At 37.7% G+C, this 19,603-nt stretch overlaps 1 protein-coding gene and 1 non-coding gene across 9 annotated transcripts in view; one reads left to right on the top strand and one right to left on the bottom strand.

The window, feature by feature from the left end:
- The window catches only part of LOC107842484 (sister chromatid cohesion protein SCC4), a 97,229-nt gene extending 95,722 nt beyond the window's left edge, over positions 1-1,507 (top strand). For 7 of the 8 annotated variants that reach the window (XM_016686356.2, XM_047397068.1, XM_047397067.1 and 4 more), the window contains 2 exons: positions 835-959; positions 1,075-1,507. In XM_016686356.2, the coding sequence (XP_016541842.2) occupies positions 835-959; positions 1,075-1,263 (314 nt within the window). In that variant the 3' untranslated portion in view covers positions 1,264-1,507. The remainder of the gene's footprint in view (positions 1-834; positions 960-1,074) is intronic. The other variant, XR_007045122.1, reaches the window with a different exon arrangement.
- Positions 1,508-10,430: 8,923 nt separating this feature from the next.
- On the bottom strand, positions 10,431-10,538 carry LOC124887477. Its single transcript, XR_007045250.1, has one exon. It is a non-coding gene; the product is annotated as a small nucleolar RNA R71 (small nucleolar RNA).
- Positions 10,539-19,603: the final 9,065 nt, after the last annotated feature.

Here is a 19,603-nt window from a genome sequence, read left to right as displayed (position 1 = left end):
ATAGTGTTTTTGAAGGGTATTGATACAACAAAAAAGTAGAAGAAACGGAAGGCACTTCACATGTAAGTAATTACATATTGGATGAGTTTAGGTATCCCATTTGTAATTCCAAATCCCCACCCCATTGGATTTCAAGTTTTCCTACTCAGTGGACTTGTGCATATCTTAGTTACCCAAGTCAGACGTCTGGTAATGAACAAATGGTCATGTTATTTCATGAATATATGTAATATGAAGTAATTGAGAATCTCTGTCTAAATTTGCAAAGCTATTAAAGACGTGGCACATTTCTGGAGAACCTTCTATCTACTGCAATGGAACTATATTAATATCCATCAATAGTAAATTGTCCTTTGACTAGGGTACAATTTCAACACTTGGGTTCAAATTGTTTTTGAATTGTCAGATGAAATTAACATACTTTCTTCTTTTTGTGGGAATAGAAAAAAGGGAAAGCTGTACTAGGAAAAGCAAAAGTAAACCCAAATAGTTTCCTTGTATCATGGTAAATCTATCTGGGCTAGCCAATAAAGAATGGATAATGCCCGAGGTCATTAAAGTCAAAGAAATTGTGCAAGTCCTGTCATTTTATGCGAAATATGTTGTAAGAAGAATTTTGCATGAGATTCACTAATATAATTGCATTATGGTACATCAGTCATCTTCCTGAGGTAGGGCGATGTTGTTAAGATGTGGTTACAGAGAATGCAATTTGCTAGTACAGGCTTCTTGCAAGGGCTGATTTGAATTTAAGACCAGTTTTGTCTTAAACCCCTTCTCTTGGTCCCTTAAACTAATTTTAGTTGGTCGATGTCTTACTTTTTTCTTGTGCAGCTATGTACCAGCAACTTGGTGAGAAAGGGAGTGAAATGGAGAATCATGATTACAAAACAAAGAAAGTAGAGGATCTTCAAAAAAGAATTTCTAATGCATGTTTGTCCAGTCACCATGTTGAACTGGTAAAAGCTTTCACCCTTTTATGTTGGTGCCTTTTACGTTATTGGGTGAATAGGTTTGTATCTGACGGGCTGACAGCTTAACATATTACTCATTTACTTGTCCGACATGACTCAGATAGCCAAAGTAAAAGTTGAAGCCCATCAGATGAGTGAGATTGACATTAAACGAGCAATCTCAGGCTCTTCTATGAGAGTTGATCTGGACATTCCCGAATCCATTGGTCTGGAAACAACTTCTCCTATGACGTCATCATCAAGGCTTATGGATTTTGATATGGGGAGACTGAGAAAGAGAAAAGCGTAGTTTTCTACCTGTAAATTTGTAGGTCTTAATTCCTAGTGTAACTACTGGAAGAGGTGAGAGTGTGCTCTTTGTTTCCTGCTCTTTCTGGTATGCCTAATTGTGATGGTTTACCCTTTTTTTTTATTGTACAGTAATGTTGTAATTATACTCCCCAACATCTTCCCAGGAAAAAAGAAGGGAAGATAAACTAATGACTAGAATTGCCAAAAGATATGCTCTATTAAGACAGTTCGTAGTTCAATCATTTTGTCTGGTTTCTTCTCACCCTCTACAATCCTGGTTGCACATGGAATCTATCTCACCAAGCCAATAGGCAAGTCTTGGCGTATCGAAACACGGATGTTTGGGGTGTCTCCGTGCATTTTGCACAATTTCAACGTTAGCAGTTAGCACAATGGCTTATGAAGGTGTTGTGTGAGAATATATATTTTATTGGATTCAGTTCAATAAAAAATGTAAAAATAACATAAATTCCAATCTTATCAGAATTATTACTCTTTCCCACTTTTTCCCACTTCATTAATTACTTTACTCTCTCTCCCAATTCATATACATAACAAAGCCGACATATACATAGAAACTTTGTATATGGCAAGGCCGACATATACATAACAAAGCCGATTCATACGCATAACAAGTATGATAAGATCGACATATACATAACAAGGTTGACATATACAAAGAAAATTATGTATATGCATTTTTAGAGAAAAGTGAAGTTTTTGTAATATGTTTGGAGAGATAGAATTTTTTGTAATAAGTGCAACTTAAAGTTGTGGGTTAAGTTGTGGGTTTGTATAATTTTTAGATAAAATAATTGGGACTAGTCCAAATTAATTAGTAGTATTTAATTAAATTGCTTATTTAAGTTCAAAATTCAGTTTCATTGGACTAGTCCATAGCTACAGATGATGAGCATGATTTGTCATTTTCAAGGTGGCACCTTCCTAGAGGTCCAAATTGGTGACATGTTAAATAATTTGGCATACCAAGTCAAATGAAGGAGCTAATTGGCTCACTGCATAAGCTACAAGTTCAAGCACTTAAGGCAACTAACTTCAAAAAATTGACCACCAAATTTTAAGATCAAGCCTCAGCCTCTGAGTTTGAGTTCAAAGTACAAGTTAGGATTAAGTTCATAAGATTCAAGTTAAGACCAAGATTCAAGATTAAGCGTAGAGTTGTTGAATTTAATTTAAGTCAAGATCAAATTAATCAAGCTTAAGATCAAGCTTCAATGCTTGTGGATTCAAATTAAGATCTAATTCATCAAGTTAATGATTAAGCTCAAAAGCTAATGAATTTATAAATGATGCTTGTAGTGTCAATGTTTTGCACTATGATTTATTTTTCTTGAATCATCCTTCCCATTTCTCTTTCAAATAAACAATTAAGAATTACCCAGTTGAAATAAATTGGGGCAAAAGTTAATCTTCGTTGTTTGAGTCGATTCCAAAAGTTGTAAGTCTAACTCCACTTCAAGTGTCGTTAGGGGTTCATGCCACCCTTTTTTTTCTAACCCTAGCCAAAAGTCAAGTTATAACCAAAGAAAGAACTTCAGATGTGCCATTGAGAATGTTAAGGCAAAACATGTAATCAATATGATGATGCATTTCGGGAAATACTTGTATTCCTTATCACAAGGAATTGGGAGGAAATAAAATGAGAGAGTATTATTGGTGAAAATCATCATGAACATCGTAGGAAGATTATGAGTTGAGATAATGAAATGAGAGAGTCTTATTGGTGAAACTCTCACGGGCACCGTAAGACAATTGTGAGTTAAGAGAAATAAAAATGAGATTCTTATTGGTGAAAATCTTCATGGGCACCGTAAGACGATGGTGAGCTGAGAGAAAGAAAGAGAGACTTGTTGGAGAAAACCCTTCAAGGCGTAACTAGCCAAATGAGGTCTTTGAGTGCAACTGGCCTAAGGAAGCAACTCAATTTCAAGGACATTAACTCAATATCAATTGGTGTAAAGTTTGGATGAAAAGATCAGGTATCTTAGTCCAAAAATGCATGGAATAATCATTAGAATTGATTGTCATTTTCAGGTAAACTTTTCTTTTCTTGATTTTCAAAAAGGGACAAATATTGTCTTTTCTTTCTTCTCTATTTTTCTGCTTTTGTGATTTTAGTCTGATATTCAAATAGAAAATCAATTGTCATTTTTCTAATTTCGTTGAGTCAATTTCATGTCAGAACAAGTGAAAAATGATTTCAAAACTTGCTACCAACTTTTTCAATTGCACAAAGTAAGACAAAAGGCCAGCACGTGAAAGAAACATATATGTCAGTTGAAACAAGTCAAGCAAAAAGTTCTGTCACAAAGTGAGTTTGGGGAATCAGAGAAATACCAAGGTTCAAGGGGTTTATCTAAGAAACATAGCAAAACAGACATATTGTGTTAGTTTTAAGAGTCAATCTTAATAATCTGACTTTGGATCAATGGTGCAGCAAGTCAATGGCATATGTCATTTGTTGGAAGCAAAATTAAATGGGATAACTGTAAGAGCAACCGCCTCAAAAGCCAAAGCCACAAGCCAACCACAATGTTTTAAACTCATAAGTTTTCTTTTATATGAAACAGGAACATTTGTTACCTACAAATCAAAGGCTTCAAAGTGCAAAAATCCAGAGATGCAATTCCTCATTTCTGCAAATGCAAGAGGCAGTGTTGCTATATGGGTTTTGTAATCACAATTAAGGTAAAACTCATCATCTTGTAACCCTAAGAGACATACTCTCTAATTTGGGTATTTCATGTTCATGGCTAGGAGGTGCACTTCCTAATTTGAGTCGTTAATCATAAAAGATGTAATTTTATTTAAAATCTCTCACTTTAATCTTAAAAGATGAACTTCTTGGTCTTGGTCATTTAATTTTACCCTCAAAAGGTGCATTTGTTGATCATGATTTTGATTTATCTTTGCATTATGCATTGTTGCAAGTAGTTGTGATTGAATTTGACACCCACAAAAGCTTTTGATGATAAACTGGGGACAAATTTAAAATTAATTTATGTCATGGGAACTTCACTTCAGGACCTTCCTAGAAAATGGGACTTTATTTTCTATTCAGGACCCTCCTGAAAAATGGTACATTACTTTTTGTTGAGGACTCTCCTGAAAAGTAGGACTTTACTTTTTCTTCGGGATCCTCCTAAAAAATGGGACATTACTTTCTGTTAAGGACCTCCTAGAAAATAGGACTTTACTTTCTGTTCAGGACCTTCCTGGAAAATGAGACCACTTTCTGTTCAGGACCCTCATAGAAAATAAGACATTACTTGGTGTTCAGGACTCTCTTGGAAAATGGGACTTTACTTTTTGTTCAAGAACTTCCTGGAAAATAGGACTTTACTTTCTGTTAAAGACCCTCCTGGAAAATAGGACTTTACTTACTGTTCAGGACCCTCCTGAAAAATGGAACTTTATTTTCTGTTTTGGGCCCTCCTAAAAAATAGGACTTTGCTTTCTATTTAGGACCCTCTTGAAAAATGGGACTTCACTTTTTGTTCAAGACCCTCCTAGAAAATATGAATTTACTTTCTGTTTAGGACCCTCCTAAAAATGGGGCTTTATTTTTAGAAAAATGGAGTCATTTATTATCATAACTCTTCAAGATAATTTTTGTTCTAGTTTTGACTTTAAAATGCAACAGCCTGCTTGAAGAATATAGTGAAGAAATTGAAAGTCAGGAGCTCGCTTGAAGAATAAGATGAAGAAATTGAAAGTTAGGAGCCTTACTAAAGAACAAGGTGATGCAATTTAAAGTTAGGCGCCCACCTGAAGAAAAGGGTGATGAAATTGAAAGTCAGAGTGATGAAATTGAAAGTCAGGAGCCCGCCTGAAGAACAGGGTGATGAAATAGAAAATCGGAAGACGCCTGAAGAACAGGGTGATGAAATTGAAAGCCAAGAGCTTGCTTGAAGAACAGGGTGATGAAATTGAAAGTCAGGAGCCCTTCTGAAAAACAGGGTGATGAAATTAAAAGTCAGGAGTCCGCTAGAAGAACAGGGTGATGAAATTAAAAGCTAGAAGCCCTCCTAAAGAATAGGGTGATGAAGTAGAAAGTCAAGAGCCCACCTAAATAATAGGTTGATGAAATTGAAAGTTAGGAGTCCACCTTAAGAATAGGGTGATGAAATTGAAATTCAGGAGTCCGCCTGGAGAGTAGTGTGATGATATTGAAATTCAGGAGCCTGCCTGAAGAATAAGATGAAGAAATTGAAATCAGGATCCCGCTTAAAGAATAGGATGATGAAATTAAAAGTTAAGAACCCACCTAAGAATAGGGTGAAGAAATCGAAAGTCAGGAACCTGCCTGAAGAATAGGGTAAAGATATTGAAAGTCAGGAGATCGCCTAGAGAATAAGGTGATGAAATTAGAAATCAGGAGCTAGACTGAAGAATAGAGTGAAGAAATTAAAAGTCAACAAATTAAAGAAATAGCGAATCAAGATCCCAGCTGAAGAACAAGGTGAAGAAATTTTAAGTTAAGCAACAAGGTGAAGAAATTGAAAGCTAAGCAATAAGGTGAAAAAAATTAAAAAGTCAGGAGCCCACCTAGAGAATAGGGTGATGATTTTCAAATTAAGGTTCAAATTCAGAAGTACCACTAATAGAACATGGTTAGTTTTCGAGTTCATCACCAACACCAAATTTTATGGAGAAAGAATCTATTTTCAAGTTCAATCTAAAGAACATCAGATCATTTTGCCCTTTTGGAAGCATTAAAGACTAAAGTCACGAGTTAAGAAAACCTGCATAGATAGGGCTTTTGTAATGTCATTTATCTTTTAACTTGTAATTTTTATCTTGATATAATGACGGAGTCGAGGAGTAAAACCTCGACAGGACCTCACTCGACTTTTCAACTCGGTATAGTCTACATGTGACCTGATACCCACATAACTTGGGATAGGTAGGATGTCCAAAATCAAGATTCGGTTACACTCCTTCCTTCTGTTTCTTTTATTGAATAATGGTCTAGTTAAAATTTTGTCTCATTGTCTACTTATTTTTCTAAGTACACTGTGTGTTTACATCCATAGAGGGCATAATGTAGATACATACTTTTTTCCCTCCTAAAAATTAATTTTTACTCATTTACCTTTCCCTACCCTTCCCCCTACCTATATAGCCTACCTCATCTACCCCACCTAATCCTTCTTACATGTTTTCCACCTTCCTTATTAACACCTAACACACCCACTACCTGACACACACTTGTAATTCACTATCACACACACAATATTCATACAACACAAACAATATACACACAGCCACTCAAAACAATACAAAAACCTCACCTAACACACACACAAAAAAACACACAAACTCACACATCTCACTAGAATTCAAACACACACTAGGAAAAAAACACACACACAGTGATAAACACTACACGTACACCACCAAAAAATATTGAGGAATAATGAAGAGAGAGTGATTTAATTTGAGAGAAAACAGGGAGAGATTAAGTGAGAAGGAGAGGAAAGGGAAATCGAAAGAGGGAAAATAGTAGAGAAACATGAGAGAGAGAGAGAGAAAATTAGAGATACCCCTTATTCCAGTGAATTCTCATAAAAAATATTGTTGTCGCTCTCTTTTTACCAATTTCATTACCGTTGAGCTTTTCGGAGCTCCGACGAAGCAAAAACCATAATCCCAGCTATTTTTTCTTTCATTTTTTGACTCTAAAACCTCTTCTTTTCATCTTGATTTCTGTCGAAAGGAAACAAAGGTTCTAGATTCCATCAAAAAATTCCCCAAAAATTGACCCCCATTCCTGTTTCTCAGTAGTACCCATCAGAAAACAGCGAAACAGTAGCGGGGATGAAAACCGAATATGAGTTTTTCGTTAATTCATGATTTTTTAGATTAGATTAGTGGAAAAATAAAAGTGGTGTGGATTGTAATTCGAGGTAAAAATTATCAATTTGATATTTTGGTTTTGATGTTTTTATCGCGGTTCTAGTTGGAAAGAACAATTTCAATTGAAAAAGCATTGAGGTCCATTTCTCTTCTCCCTCTCTTTTTATTTTGAATTTTAATTGTTTGTTGTGGGTGTGAATGACTTGTGTGCTTAGCATGTTTGCATCTCTGTTGTTGTTTGTACGTGATTGATGCTTTATCCAGATTTTGAAAAGTTGAAAAGAGAAAGGATGAGTTGATAACCAAAGAGTTGGTCATCATTGATTGAGAATGAAATAGGGATGGGAATTGAAAAGTTGATAAAAGTAAATATTGGTTAGTTTTGATTCATTGTTAGTGGTGTAATTTGGACTAAACAGTGATGTTCTTGAACACGATAGTACTAGGATAGGTCAAAATAGGTAGGAAAATGGTAGGATGAGTAGGCAAATTTAGGAATTGTCTATTGTTGAATATTTTGATATTTGTTGAGTGATTTTTATTTTATCGTACAAAATTGAAATTGTATACATTTGCAGGGGAATTTCCAAAATAAAAGTGTATTTTCACCGGAGAATGCCCCAAAGAAAATTGTATTTTTATTGGGGATGCCCCAACGCATTATGTCTTCGAAGGAGGTTTGTGATCAAGGCCCGAGGCATCGGTGAGAACATAGTCTAGGATTAGCGTTTGTTAGTGTAGGTTTTCATTTCAATACCATTTTATTTGGTATGTATTAAATTGGACTAGACACTATTCTTTGAATTTTGGAGTGCTTCTTTGTTTGTTTCATCATTTATATGTTTGTCAGTTTATACACTTCATTGTGTCATACTAGCTGATATAGGTCACGAAGCGAAAATAGTCGAACCACGGGATCGAGGGGGGCCTAAAACCTTCTCCTCGGTCAACACAATTCCTTAACTGGAATCTCTATTTGTGGACCAGTTTTGAAAGAGTTAAATATCATTTTGAAAAGGGATTTTTAAAGGTGATGATCTTGGGCATATTTATATGTTCAATCACCAATATTCACCCAGATTTGGACTTGTTCTAAGAGCTATAATGTGGTATTTTGAGTGTAATAGAGCTTCAAGTGCGTTCTTTATCTAATGGACATGATTAGTGTTTGCAGGACTAAATTGCGATGAATTAGATGTGATTGGAGACATTATTAATATGTAATGTTAAAGGGAGCGAACAAAGGCATCAGAACATAGCTCAGAAAGGCAAGATGAAAGTCCGAACTCCCATTTTGGAATCATTGCATCGCCTTGACGGACCAAATGGCGTTAGTCAAAATCCAGTGAGGTACCACGATACTTGTGCGTCGCAATGAGAAGCCAGTTCAAAATTGTAAAATTCTAGAATGTGGGCGCAATATTACCACGTCGCGGTGAATTTCTAGTTGCTAGTTTTTTGAAGTCTACAGCTCAGCGTGTCGCGGTGGAAGATGAAATCGCATTTGTCAAAAACCAGTAGCTCAATGCGATTGCAGTGCATCTTGGCAAGGAGCCAATTTTCAATTGTCACAAAATAGTAACCTTCTGCGATGACACAGATTTGTGAGGAGTATGGAATTTGACAGCACAATGCATCACCAAATTAGGGTTTTCAGCCCAGCTATAAAAGGAAAAATTCAAGACAATTTTGGGACTCTTTGGAAAGCTTAGCAGCAGCGAAAAAACACAAAATTCTCTCTCTTAGGGTTCTTAGAATTTCTTTTGAACTTTTTTACTTCAACATTAATTCTTGGTATTATTAATTACTTATTTTTAGTGTTGAATTCAAACATGACTGGCTAAACACCCTTGTTCTGGGGTTGAGGCCAAGCACATGATTACTCTTTGATATTCTTTATCGTAGTTTCTTTTTGGATTATCTTCTGAGTTGTTCTTAATTTCTTGAGCTTACTATTTTGATGAGTGACCACCATTAGGATAAATCTATATTTCTATGTGAATCCGGGAGGAGAATCATAGGACAGGACAAAGAAATTAAGGAGCAACGTTCTTATCCTTTTGTGAAATAAAAGGTTTAAATTAGCATCTAGGATAGGGATATACCTAGAAGCCTTGCTTGGTTCAATTGCAAGAAGACAACTTCATGAATCTAGATGAATTATTGTATCTCTACAGGAGCTGTAGTTGCAATATTCAATAGATAAAAGATTTGAGGTTGGGAAACCAAATCAGACTATAAATCTTGCGAATAAACAACCGGATAGCCATCTAGAATGCGATAAGAAGATAGAATTGTATGATTGTTAGATGTGGCTCAACCATGGAATTCTCATCATTACTGTTTACAACCGTTGCTTGCTTTTCTATTATCACAAATATCTATTTCTTATTTATTTACAATTTTTATTAATAATTTCACAAACATCCTTATACTCTACAACACTTAATACCTCTTTGTCTAAAACTAAAAGTTGGTTAAATTTCTAGTTTCTTAGTCCTTGTGGGAACGATATCTTACTATCTAAGTCACTATATTACTTGTACGCTCACATGCACTTGCATGTGTGTTTGAGCCGCAACAAGTTTTTGTCCCCATTGCCGGGGACTAGTATAATTAGTAATTTCCTAAATTTGTGGATTTTGAATATAAGTTTAAGTGTTAACGACTTGATCTTAGTGACTGAATTTTTGTAGGTTTAGCTGACTACAGGACTAGCGAGAGATAAAGAGTTGGTAGAGCCTTTTGCAGAACCAGAACTGATATTTTAACAAGGGAGAAGAGCTCAATATCCCATTCAACAGGTTCAAATGGATGAAAGTGTTGATCCAAATGATCATGTCGATCCAAATGCTGGACATGTCCCAGCTTCGATTATCCCAACTGTTCCTGCTTAACCGATTGCTAAACCTATTCGTGAGGTGGCAATCCCACTCATAAATCATGCTACTAACAATATTCGCAAGACCAAGCCAGGTGGTCGATTTGAATTAAAGAAGAATATGGTGCAATTGCTGAATTCAGCGGGGCAATTTTCTGGCCTTTCACATGAAGACCTGCAGCAGCACATACAGACCTTCTTGGAAATAAGCAATAATTACATTCTTGCAGGGGTGAATACTGATTATGTTAGATTGACACTATGTTAGATTGACACTCTTTCCTTTTTCTTTAGTTGGGGAAGTAAAGAGGTGGTTTTATGCCGAACCATCACTCTCCATCACTTATTGGGAAGATCTAGCTCAGAAATTCCTTATTCAGTTCTTTCCATCTGGGAAGACTACACGTTTGGGAAATAAAATTTTGAGTTTCAGATAGAAAAAAAGGAGAGAATATCTACTAAGATTGGGAGAGATTTAAAAGTGTGCTCAGAAATTGCCCTCACCATCATCAGTCTAATGATGTCCTTATTTATTCTTTCATTGAGGGGTTAGAACTAAATACTAAGATTCTCTTGGATTTAGCAGTAGGTGAGCAAGCTCTTGAGAAGACTTAGGACGAATTGTACACACTGCTGAATCGGATTTCATAAGGAAATCTTGAATGACATGCATATTCGAGGAGTGATCCTAAGAAAGCTGCTAGTATGTTAAAAGTAGATCAGTTCACAACATTATCAACCCAACTTGCAAAAATGCAAAATCAGATGCTTACTCAGTTGAACAATATGAAGTTGGGGGTTCTGCAAGAAGCAGTTACAGCCAATGCAGTCCAATAGGTGAATTCTTGGTGTGAAGTCTGTGGAAGTAGTGAACATACGGCCGATGCTTGTGGGTTTAATCCAGGTTCTGTGAATTATGTAAGAAATATAAATCGCCCATGGCAACAGAAGTTTGGTAACACATGTAATCCCAACTATAGGAATCATCCCAATTTCTCATGAGGTGGAAATTAGGCATTGAATAATAATCATTATAAGGGGCCAGTGCAACAGAATCAACAGAAGTTTCAGAATAATCAGACTACTACTCAAACAAGTAATATAAAGAAGATAATGAAGAAGCTTTTGGCAAATCAACCGCAGTTTGTAGCAGATTTAAAGAGTTAACAGTTGATCACTAGGAATTTGGAGTTGAAACTCAGTTAAATTGCAGGAGCACAAAATACAAGACCTCAAAGAGGCTTACCTAGCGATACAGAGTCAAATCCAAAGCAGGTAAATATAGTTACAACAAGGGGTGGGTTGCAGTTAAAGTAGACGACACCTGAGCAGGTTAGTCCCACAGTCACTGATGATGGTTCTAAAGACAAGGAGGAGAAAAGGGTTAAAGAAAAAACAGAAAGTGATGAAATTCAAGTGGAGAAGAAGACTTTACTTTTACCCTTCCCTCAAAGGCAAAGGAAGCATCAAGAGGAGGCTAGTTATAAGAAGTTCTTTGATCTTCTAAAGAAGGTTCATGTAAATCTTCCTCTTGTTGATATTTTACAGTGTTCCAAAATATGCAAATATAATGCCCCGAGATCCTATCCCAAGACGTCACACGGTGCTTATGACCACGAAGGACCACAAGCTAACCCTTTTTTTGATATTTGTACCTGTACACTGCTTAATATCTAAAAATAAATGCAGAAACTGGCCATAAGGTTCAACACATTTATACATACTCAAAACTGAAAACTGAATACTAATACATCTGTCTGAAAAGCCTCTAAACTCTCTGAACTGTGGAGTTGATGGGACATGTCCCCAACTAACTCTGTCAACTGAAAATAACAAAATATATTGCAATAATAGTAAACTAAAATTCATCCTCGAAAGAAGAGGACTCACTGCTACGACTACTGCTGCTGACTGGGACTGAACTGCTAAGGAAACTCTGGGTCCCGTGCCTCTGAACCTATGGTGCCAAATAAAACACCATAGCGCAAATGCATCAGTACAGGGATGTACTGAGTATGTAGACGAGGTAAGGCTAAATGCAAAGGCTTATGTATTCATAATATCTAAATTGAATGATCATGAAAATGTCGCACGAGAAAACATACATGAATGCACAAACCATAATCACAATTATCACAACTCTAAATACTGAAACTTGAATACCACTTTACTGTAGACTAAACTCACTACTGACACTGAGATACTGAATCACTGACTCATCTAATACTGATAACTGAGGATCTGGATGCACTTACATCAAGGACTGAATTCTGAGCTTTACTGCTTTCGACTGACAAGATTAGAGATTAACCTCTCTAACGGATGATTTCAGAAAATACTATCAATGATAAGAAATATGAATATATCTGAATCTGACAACAAGGATACTTAATAGAATCTAAGACTATGAATCAAGCCTGTCTAGTGGTATATCTCTGAATAGCAACTACCACCACCACCACCACCACAACAAACCCAGTGTATTCCCACATAATGGGGTCTGAGAGGGTAAGATGTACGCAGTCCATACCACTACCTCAGAAGAAGTTACAAGGCTATTTCCAATAGACCTCCGGCTCAAGACACGAGATAATAACCAAATTCGTAATAAAGCATGGAATAAGATGAAAAGACAAATACGCCACCCATAATGAATAATAAGCAAATAATAGTAAACAAATTCGTAATAAAGCATGCAACAAGGTGACATAACAAGAATTATACACCCACCAAGTAAAGCTCTATCCTAACGACCCAAACTGGCACTAGCCTTCTAACCTAATTCGCATCCTCCAGATCTTCCTATCTAGGGTCATGTCCCGCTTAATTACCTCTCTAATATTTCTTTGGCCTACTCCTACCCCGCTTGAAGCCATCCAACGCAAGCCTTTCACACCTACGAACCAGGGCATTCGTGCCCCTCCTCATCACATGCACGAACCATCTCAATCGAACTTCCCACAACTTGTCCTCCTCCGAAGCCACTCCAACTTTTTTCTGAATGGTATCATTCCAAACTCTATCACCCCTCGTAAGCCCACACATCCAATGCAACATCCATATTTCCGCCACCTTTAATTTTTGAATGTGAGTGTTTTTGACTGGCCAACACTCCTCTCCATAAAGCATGGCCAGACGGACTGCCACCCTAAAGAACTTGCCTTTCAGCTTGGGCGGCACCTTTTTATCACACAACACCCCTGAGGCAAGCTTTTACTTCATCCATCTCGCCTCAATACGGTGGGAGACATCCTCGTCAATCTCACCATTCCCATACTTGAAACTATCCCTCTTACACACCTAATGGGAATCCAACCTTACTACCAATTTGTTCTCCTGCTTCATGTCATTAAACTTATATTCCAAATACTCTATCTTGCTTTTACTCAACCTGAGCCCCTTAGACTCAAGGGTTTGTCTCCATACCTCTAGTTTATCATTCACACCCCTCCCCCCGCGTCTCATCAATCAAAATTACATCATCTGCAAAAAGCATACTCCAAGGCACCTCTCCTTGAATATGCCACGTCAACACATCCATCACCAAAGCAAACAAAAATGGGCTAAGAGTAGATCCCTGATGCAACCCTATCAAGACAGGGAAATGCCCTGAATCTCCTCCTACCGTCCTAACCTGAGGATTAGCTCCATCATACATGTCCTTGATTGCTCTGATATATGCCATTGGACCCCACTCACCTCCAAGCATCTCCAAAGAACCTCCTTAGGGACTTTGTCGTATGCCTTCTCCAAGTTGATAAACACCATGTGCAGGTCCTTATTCCTTTCCTTATACTGTTCCACCAGTCTCCGCACCAGGTGAATTTCCTCCGTCATCGAGCGCCCAGTTATAAATCCAAACTGGTTCTCCGAGATAGTCACTAACCTCCTCAACCTAAATTCGACCACTCTCTCCCAAATCTTTATAGTGTGGCTTAATAACTTAATACCCCTATAGATGTTACAACTCTAAATGTTACCCTTGTTCTTATATAGAGGGTTCATAGTACTCCATCTCCAAGCCTAGGGCATTTTCATCAACTTGAAAATGCCGTTAAATAAACCAGTCAACCATCTCAAGCCAGCCTCGCTAGAAAACTTCCAAAAATCCACAGGAATCTCATCAGGCCCCGTCGCGCTACACCTATGCATCCTGCGAACAACCTCTTTGACCTCCTCTGCCTTAAGCGACTATAATAACTAAAATCACGACACTCCTCAGAGTGCTCCAGCTCCCCTAGCACAAGCGCACTATCCTCTTCATCATTCAATAACCTTTTAAAGTACGTCTGCCATCTCTTCTGAATGTGACCGTCCTCCACCAATACTCTACCATCCTCCCCTTTAATGCACTTCACCTGGTTGAGGTCACGACCCTTTCACTCCCTAGCCTTAGCAAGCCTAAATAATTTTTTTTCCCCTCCTTTCGCCTCCAACTCTATATACAAGCTCTCGAACGCTACCATTTTAGCCGCCATAATTGCTACCTTGTCCTCCTTCCTAGATATCTTGTACTCCTCCCTATTAGCCCGCTTCCCCTCTTTATCCTTACTCTCAATCAACTTTGCATACGCCCCCTTCTTCGTCTCTACTTTCTTCTTAACTTCTTCATTCCACCAACAATCCCCCTGACAGTGACCAGACCGATCCCTAGAAAGAGAATCACAATCAACTCCAAGGCTCTAGAAATACCAAATATATTCTCCATTATACAATATCAGAAAAAAAGGGAGACATTTAACCTGAAGTGCAGAGGAAGGCTAAAGGTACTTTGAGATAGCGCACACTACATCAAAATAACCAACACCTCACTAGCAGTCTCCTTGATGCACCTAGCCACCCTATCCCACATATCATCCATGCCTCCCTTACACTCCCACACCCCTATTCCCTCTATATTCTCCTATATCTCCCGTGCAGTCGCCGGCGCTAAGCCGTCTCACTTAACTCTAGGTCTACCCTCCTCATGCCTTTTCTTCTTATCTTTCTTAATATACAAGTCCATTACCAAAAGCCTATGTTGAGTTGAAAGATTCTCACTCGAAATGACTTTACAGCCCTTACACAACACCCTATCCCCTTTCTTAAGCAGTAAAAAGTCAATTTAGGTCTTGGCTATCGCACTTCAGAAGGTGATCAGGTGATCGTCCTTCTTCGGAAAGCTCGAATTCACCACAACCAACCCAAATGACCTCGCAAAATCCAATAGAGCAGCTCCTTCTTTATTTCTCTCCCCAAAACCAAAACAACCATGCACATCGCCAAAGCCTCCCAAAAAATGCCCCAATGTCCCATTGAAGTCTCCTGCTACAACAATCTTCTCAGAACTAGGCACTCTCACCACCTCAACCAAAGCCTCCCTATAACGACCTAATTTTCTAGAACCAGAACGTCACATGGTGCTCATGATTCTGAAGGGCCACAAGCTAACCCTCTACTAATATCTATACCTTAGCACTGTATAATATCTATAGTAAATGTGAAAAACTGGCAAAAACTAGCCATAAGGTTCAAAATATCTAGAATACTCAAAACTGAAAACTGAATGCTGATACATCTATTCGAAAAGCCTCTAAACTGTCTGAACTGTGAAGTTGATGGGACATGTCCCCAACTAACTCCGTTTATCAAAAATAAATGAAATTTGATACGATAATAAAATAAGGATCATCCTAGAATGAAGAGGACTCACAGCTACGTCTACTGCTATTGTCTGGGACTGAGCTGCTAGGGTACTCTGGATTTTATGCCTCTAAACCTATGGTGTCAAATAAAACACCACAGCGCAAATACGTCAGTACGAGAATGTACTAAGTATGAAGATGAGGTAAGGGTAAATGCAAGGGCTTATGCATGAACAATTTCTTAGCTGAATAATCATGAGAATACTGAATTAGGACATATGCATGAATGCACAAACCATTACTGAAAACATCGCAACTCAAAGTTCTGAAACTCGGATACTACTTTACTAACATTTAAGCGCACTACTAATACTGAGATACTGAATGACTGAATCTTTTGATATCGATAACTGAGTACTGAAGTTGAGATCATTCCTATCTAGTGAGTGATCTCAGAAACTGATGATACTGAAGCTGATTAACTAAATCTACTCGTATCAATGACTGAACTCTGAGCTTGCTACTCTCGACTGACTGAATTTGAGATCAAACCTCTCTAACGGATGATCCCTGAATCTACTATCAATGATAAGAAAAGATTATGTCTGAGATTAAACCTCCCTGTTCAACACTACCTGCGGCGTATAAACACTACATATGTTCAGGGTAAACCCCCCAAAGACTAACTTAACAGTCATTAACCTATCGCTGATCCTCCTAACCTCCACTACCTGCCCTCTAAGCTCTTCATCCACTAAGATGCCAACTCAATTCCTTCACCTCTCGCTACCAGAGTACCATAACTTGTACCCATCTATATCCCTAGCCTTAGAACTTACCCACTTAGTCTCCTGCACACGCAATATTGATCCTTCTCTTTTTAAGAATCTTCACCATCTCTATAGACTTAACATGAAGAGTCCCTAAATTCCAAGACCCAACCCTTAGCCTATCAACTCTAGCAACATGTCTTCCTCTACTACCCCTAATGCTAGACCTTACCCCCACTCCTCCGCCCGCCCATCCCTCCTCCCCCATCCCCAAACCAGCCCCCCTCCCTAACCTCCTCGGACATAAACCTATCCTACCATCAAAGCCCACAACCACAACTCCACAAGAAAACAAACAACGATAGTAATAAAGAAACAATAGGAAATAGAAGGCACAAGCAAAGTAGAAGGAGTAAACAAGAAAAAAGTCTATCCCACAAGTTATAACTAACTCGAGCGATGTAATAATCCAGGATGAGGGTTCCGGGTCTTGCCAGGATCTGGACGTCTGCTGACCTTGAACCACTTGTTTGACCTACTTTTTTTACTGCAGATGACACCCTTCCCTGTTGTCGAAAGTCGATCTGGCGGGTACCCTAAATCTATCGACGACCGTAGCGATGGGACATGAATGAAATTGAGGGTGAGGGGAAAGTATGCAGAGGAAACTGAGGGATAGGGATAGCGGGTGATCTTTAAATCTAATGATTCTAATATAGATTAATCATAGTTGAGATCAGTCCTAGCTAATGGGTGATCTTGAAGTCTATTTATAATGATAAGCATTGACTGTATCTAAAAGTACTGAATCTGTACTACTAAGCTAAGTTGACTGAGTCTGAAAGCCCTGATTCTGTAACTGAAACTGTGGGATGTGTTCATCTAATTGACATACCCCAAGCTAAGCTGACTGGGGTCCAATCTCTGCCCGAACTGGAGGGGTGTCAGTACTCGACACCAGTAAAGACATATGCTGTGGAGTCATTCCTAATATAGCGGGTGACTCCTGGGATCAGTCCTATACATATAAATATGCTAACGGGTGACCCCTGAGTATGTCAGTCCTATCTAATAGGTGACATCTCGTACCTACGCTGGAAACATAGTTCTAGAACTTAAGGATTGCTTCTAGAGATCTCAGTCCTATTCTAGTGGGTGAGCCCTCATCCCTAAGTTCGCTCGGTGCTGAATCCTACTCCCATCTGAAAGACACTTAACTAAATATATGGGCTGAACTAAATAACTTAATTAAACTGATTTGCTAAACTAATACTGATTAACTGAACTGATATTAGGGGTATTATTTAGCAGAGCTAAAACTGAGTTTACTGGATTCCTATGACATACGGAATATGATGAGTTCTGAGGACTGATTAAGATTTCTGAAGTTACTAAGATTTACTGTGATTATTTAGGTTACTAAGCACTGAGATTACTTAGAATACTGAACTATTGAGATTATTGAGTTTTCATGAGTCACATGACTGACTGATTTCTATAGATCATGGCTTGACTTAGAGTATCGTGAAAACATGATATGGCTCTAGGCAAACAACTATATTTTTTGGGTACAAGTACCCCCAGGACTCGATGGAAGGAAACTGACACACATGACTGACTTGATCATAAGAGTAGAGTCCATAATCCATAATATCATAAATAAAGGATTTCATGGTAAGCATGGTTCTCAACAATCTATTTCATGGAAGGGAATTTCATGCAACATGTATATACTTTCATAGATTTCAATAACATGCTCATTACATATTACAAACTCAATCCATAATATCATAACTTGGGGGATTTCATGAAGTAGATGGGTATTCTACATCTTGTACATGAGTGGGTTTTGCAAGTAATCATAGCATAATTCCATAAGACTAGTTCATGAGTAATCCAATAGTGTTCACAAGACACATTATCAACATGGATGACATTGAATCATAGAGGCCTATCATGAATCCTTCACTTAATCACAATTTAGCTATAATGCATGATTCCTAGTCTCTTAGGTATTTTATCAAACACCTTACATGCACTCTTTAAGGCATAGGTGTATTCACAAACTTACACCACTTTAATCCACCCAAATTCATGGGTTCAAACTATATGATCACAATCTTCCTAGAAGTTCATCAAATTCCCACTCTATAACACAAACCATAAACAACAACATGAATACAACCATATCACCACAAAACATTCATGATTTTTCTATCAAGGATTGATTCTTGAACTCCAAGAATGAAAGTAGTCCGTGGATGAACACTACGCATACCTTAATGATTATGAAATTGTTGAAAGATTGAACCTTCAAGCTTGATTATGCAACCCTAGTAGTTTTTCTCTTTCTTGTGCTCTTGGATAATGAAATTAAGATGTTAATAGGGTTGTAATGCGATTAGAAGCTATTAATTTTGTGAGATCAAGTATTGGGACGTGTAAGGAGTGTTAAAAGACTTAATTATCCTCAAAATAACTCAAAAACTAAGTGTTTTTCATGGCTAAAATCATAAGTGTACGTCGCACACCTCATCACACATGCTAAGGTGTGCGCCACACATCCTATCGTATAAGCTAAGGTGTTTGTTGCATACGCTATCACACACTTGAGGGTGTGCATCACAAAACCTGTCGCACACTTGTTACAATAGCCATGTACGATTGTTTATGCGTTGCACTCCTATTTTACAGGGCCATAACTTCTTGCTCGGGTGTCGGATTTTTATAAAATTGGAATCATTGGAAAGTTAATTTGATTCTCTACAATTTGGTGGGTCTAAATCTACAAAAATTTCACATATAAATCAATTTATACTCGTTCAAAGGTCACTTTTACAGAATCACACACTAAAACTTAATGGATCCAAAAGCTATTAGCTTGCCTTACTCTGATTGACTCACATGAGCATGCTTGACACATCATAAGCTATCTTATATCTAGGATACTCATTGTAAATCATGTACTCAAATATGAATCACAGGATATGAGGTTTCATATGTAGGAGAACTGATTCATTTCCTAGCTTGGAAACATATGGGGTATTACAATATCTCCCCCTTAGGAATATTCGTCCTCAAATGATACTTGGTTTGATGAGACAAAAGACAACTTACACGAATATATAGCATGAATGACTGATCATGATTTCATGGCTGACATGACTGAAAACTAAGTATATC

This window comes from Capsicum annuum, chromosome 9, assembly GCF_002878395.1.
Source record: "Capsicum annuum cultivar UCD-10X-F1 chromosome 9, UCD10Xv1.1, whole genome shotgun sequence".
Classification (NCBI taxonomy): Eukaryota; Viridiplantae; Streptophyta; class Magnoliopsida; order Solanales; family Solanaceae; genus Capsicum; species Capsicum annuum.
The sequence above is the reverse complement of the archived record's forward strand: the minus strand, read 5'-3'. Positions and strand labels throughout refer to the sequence as shown.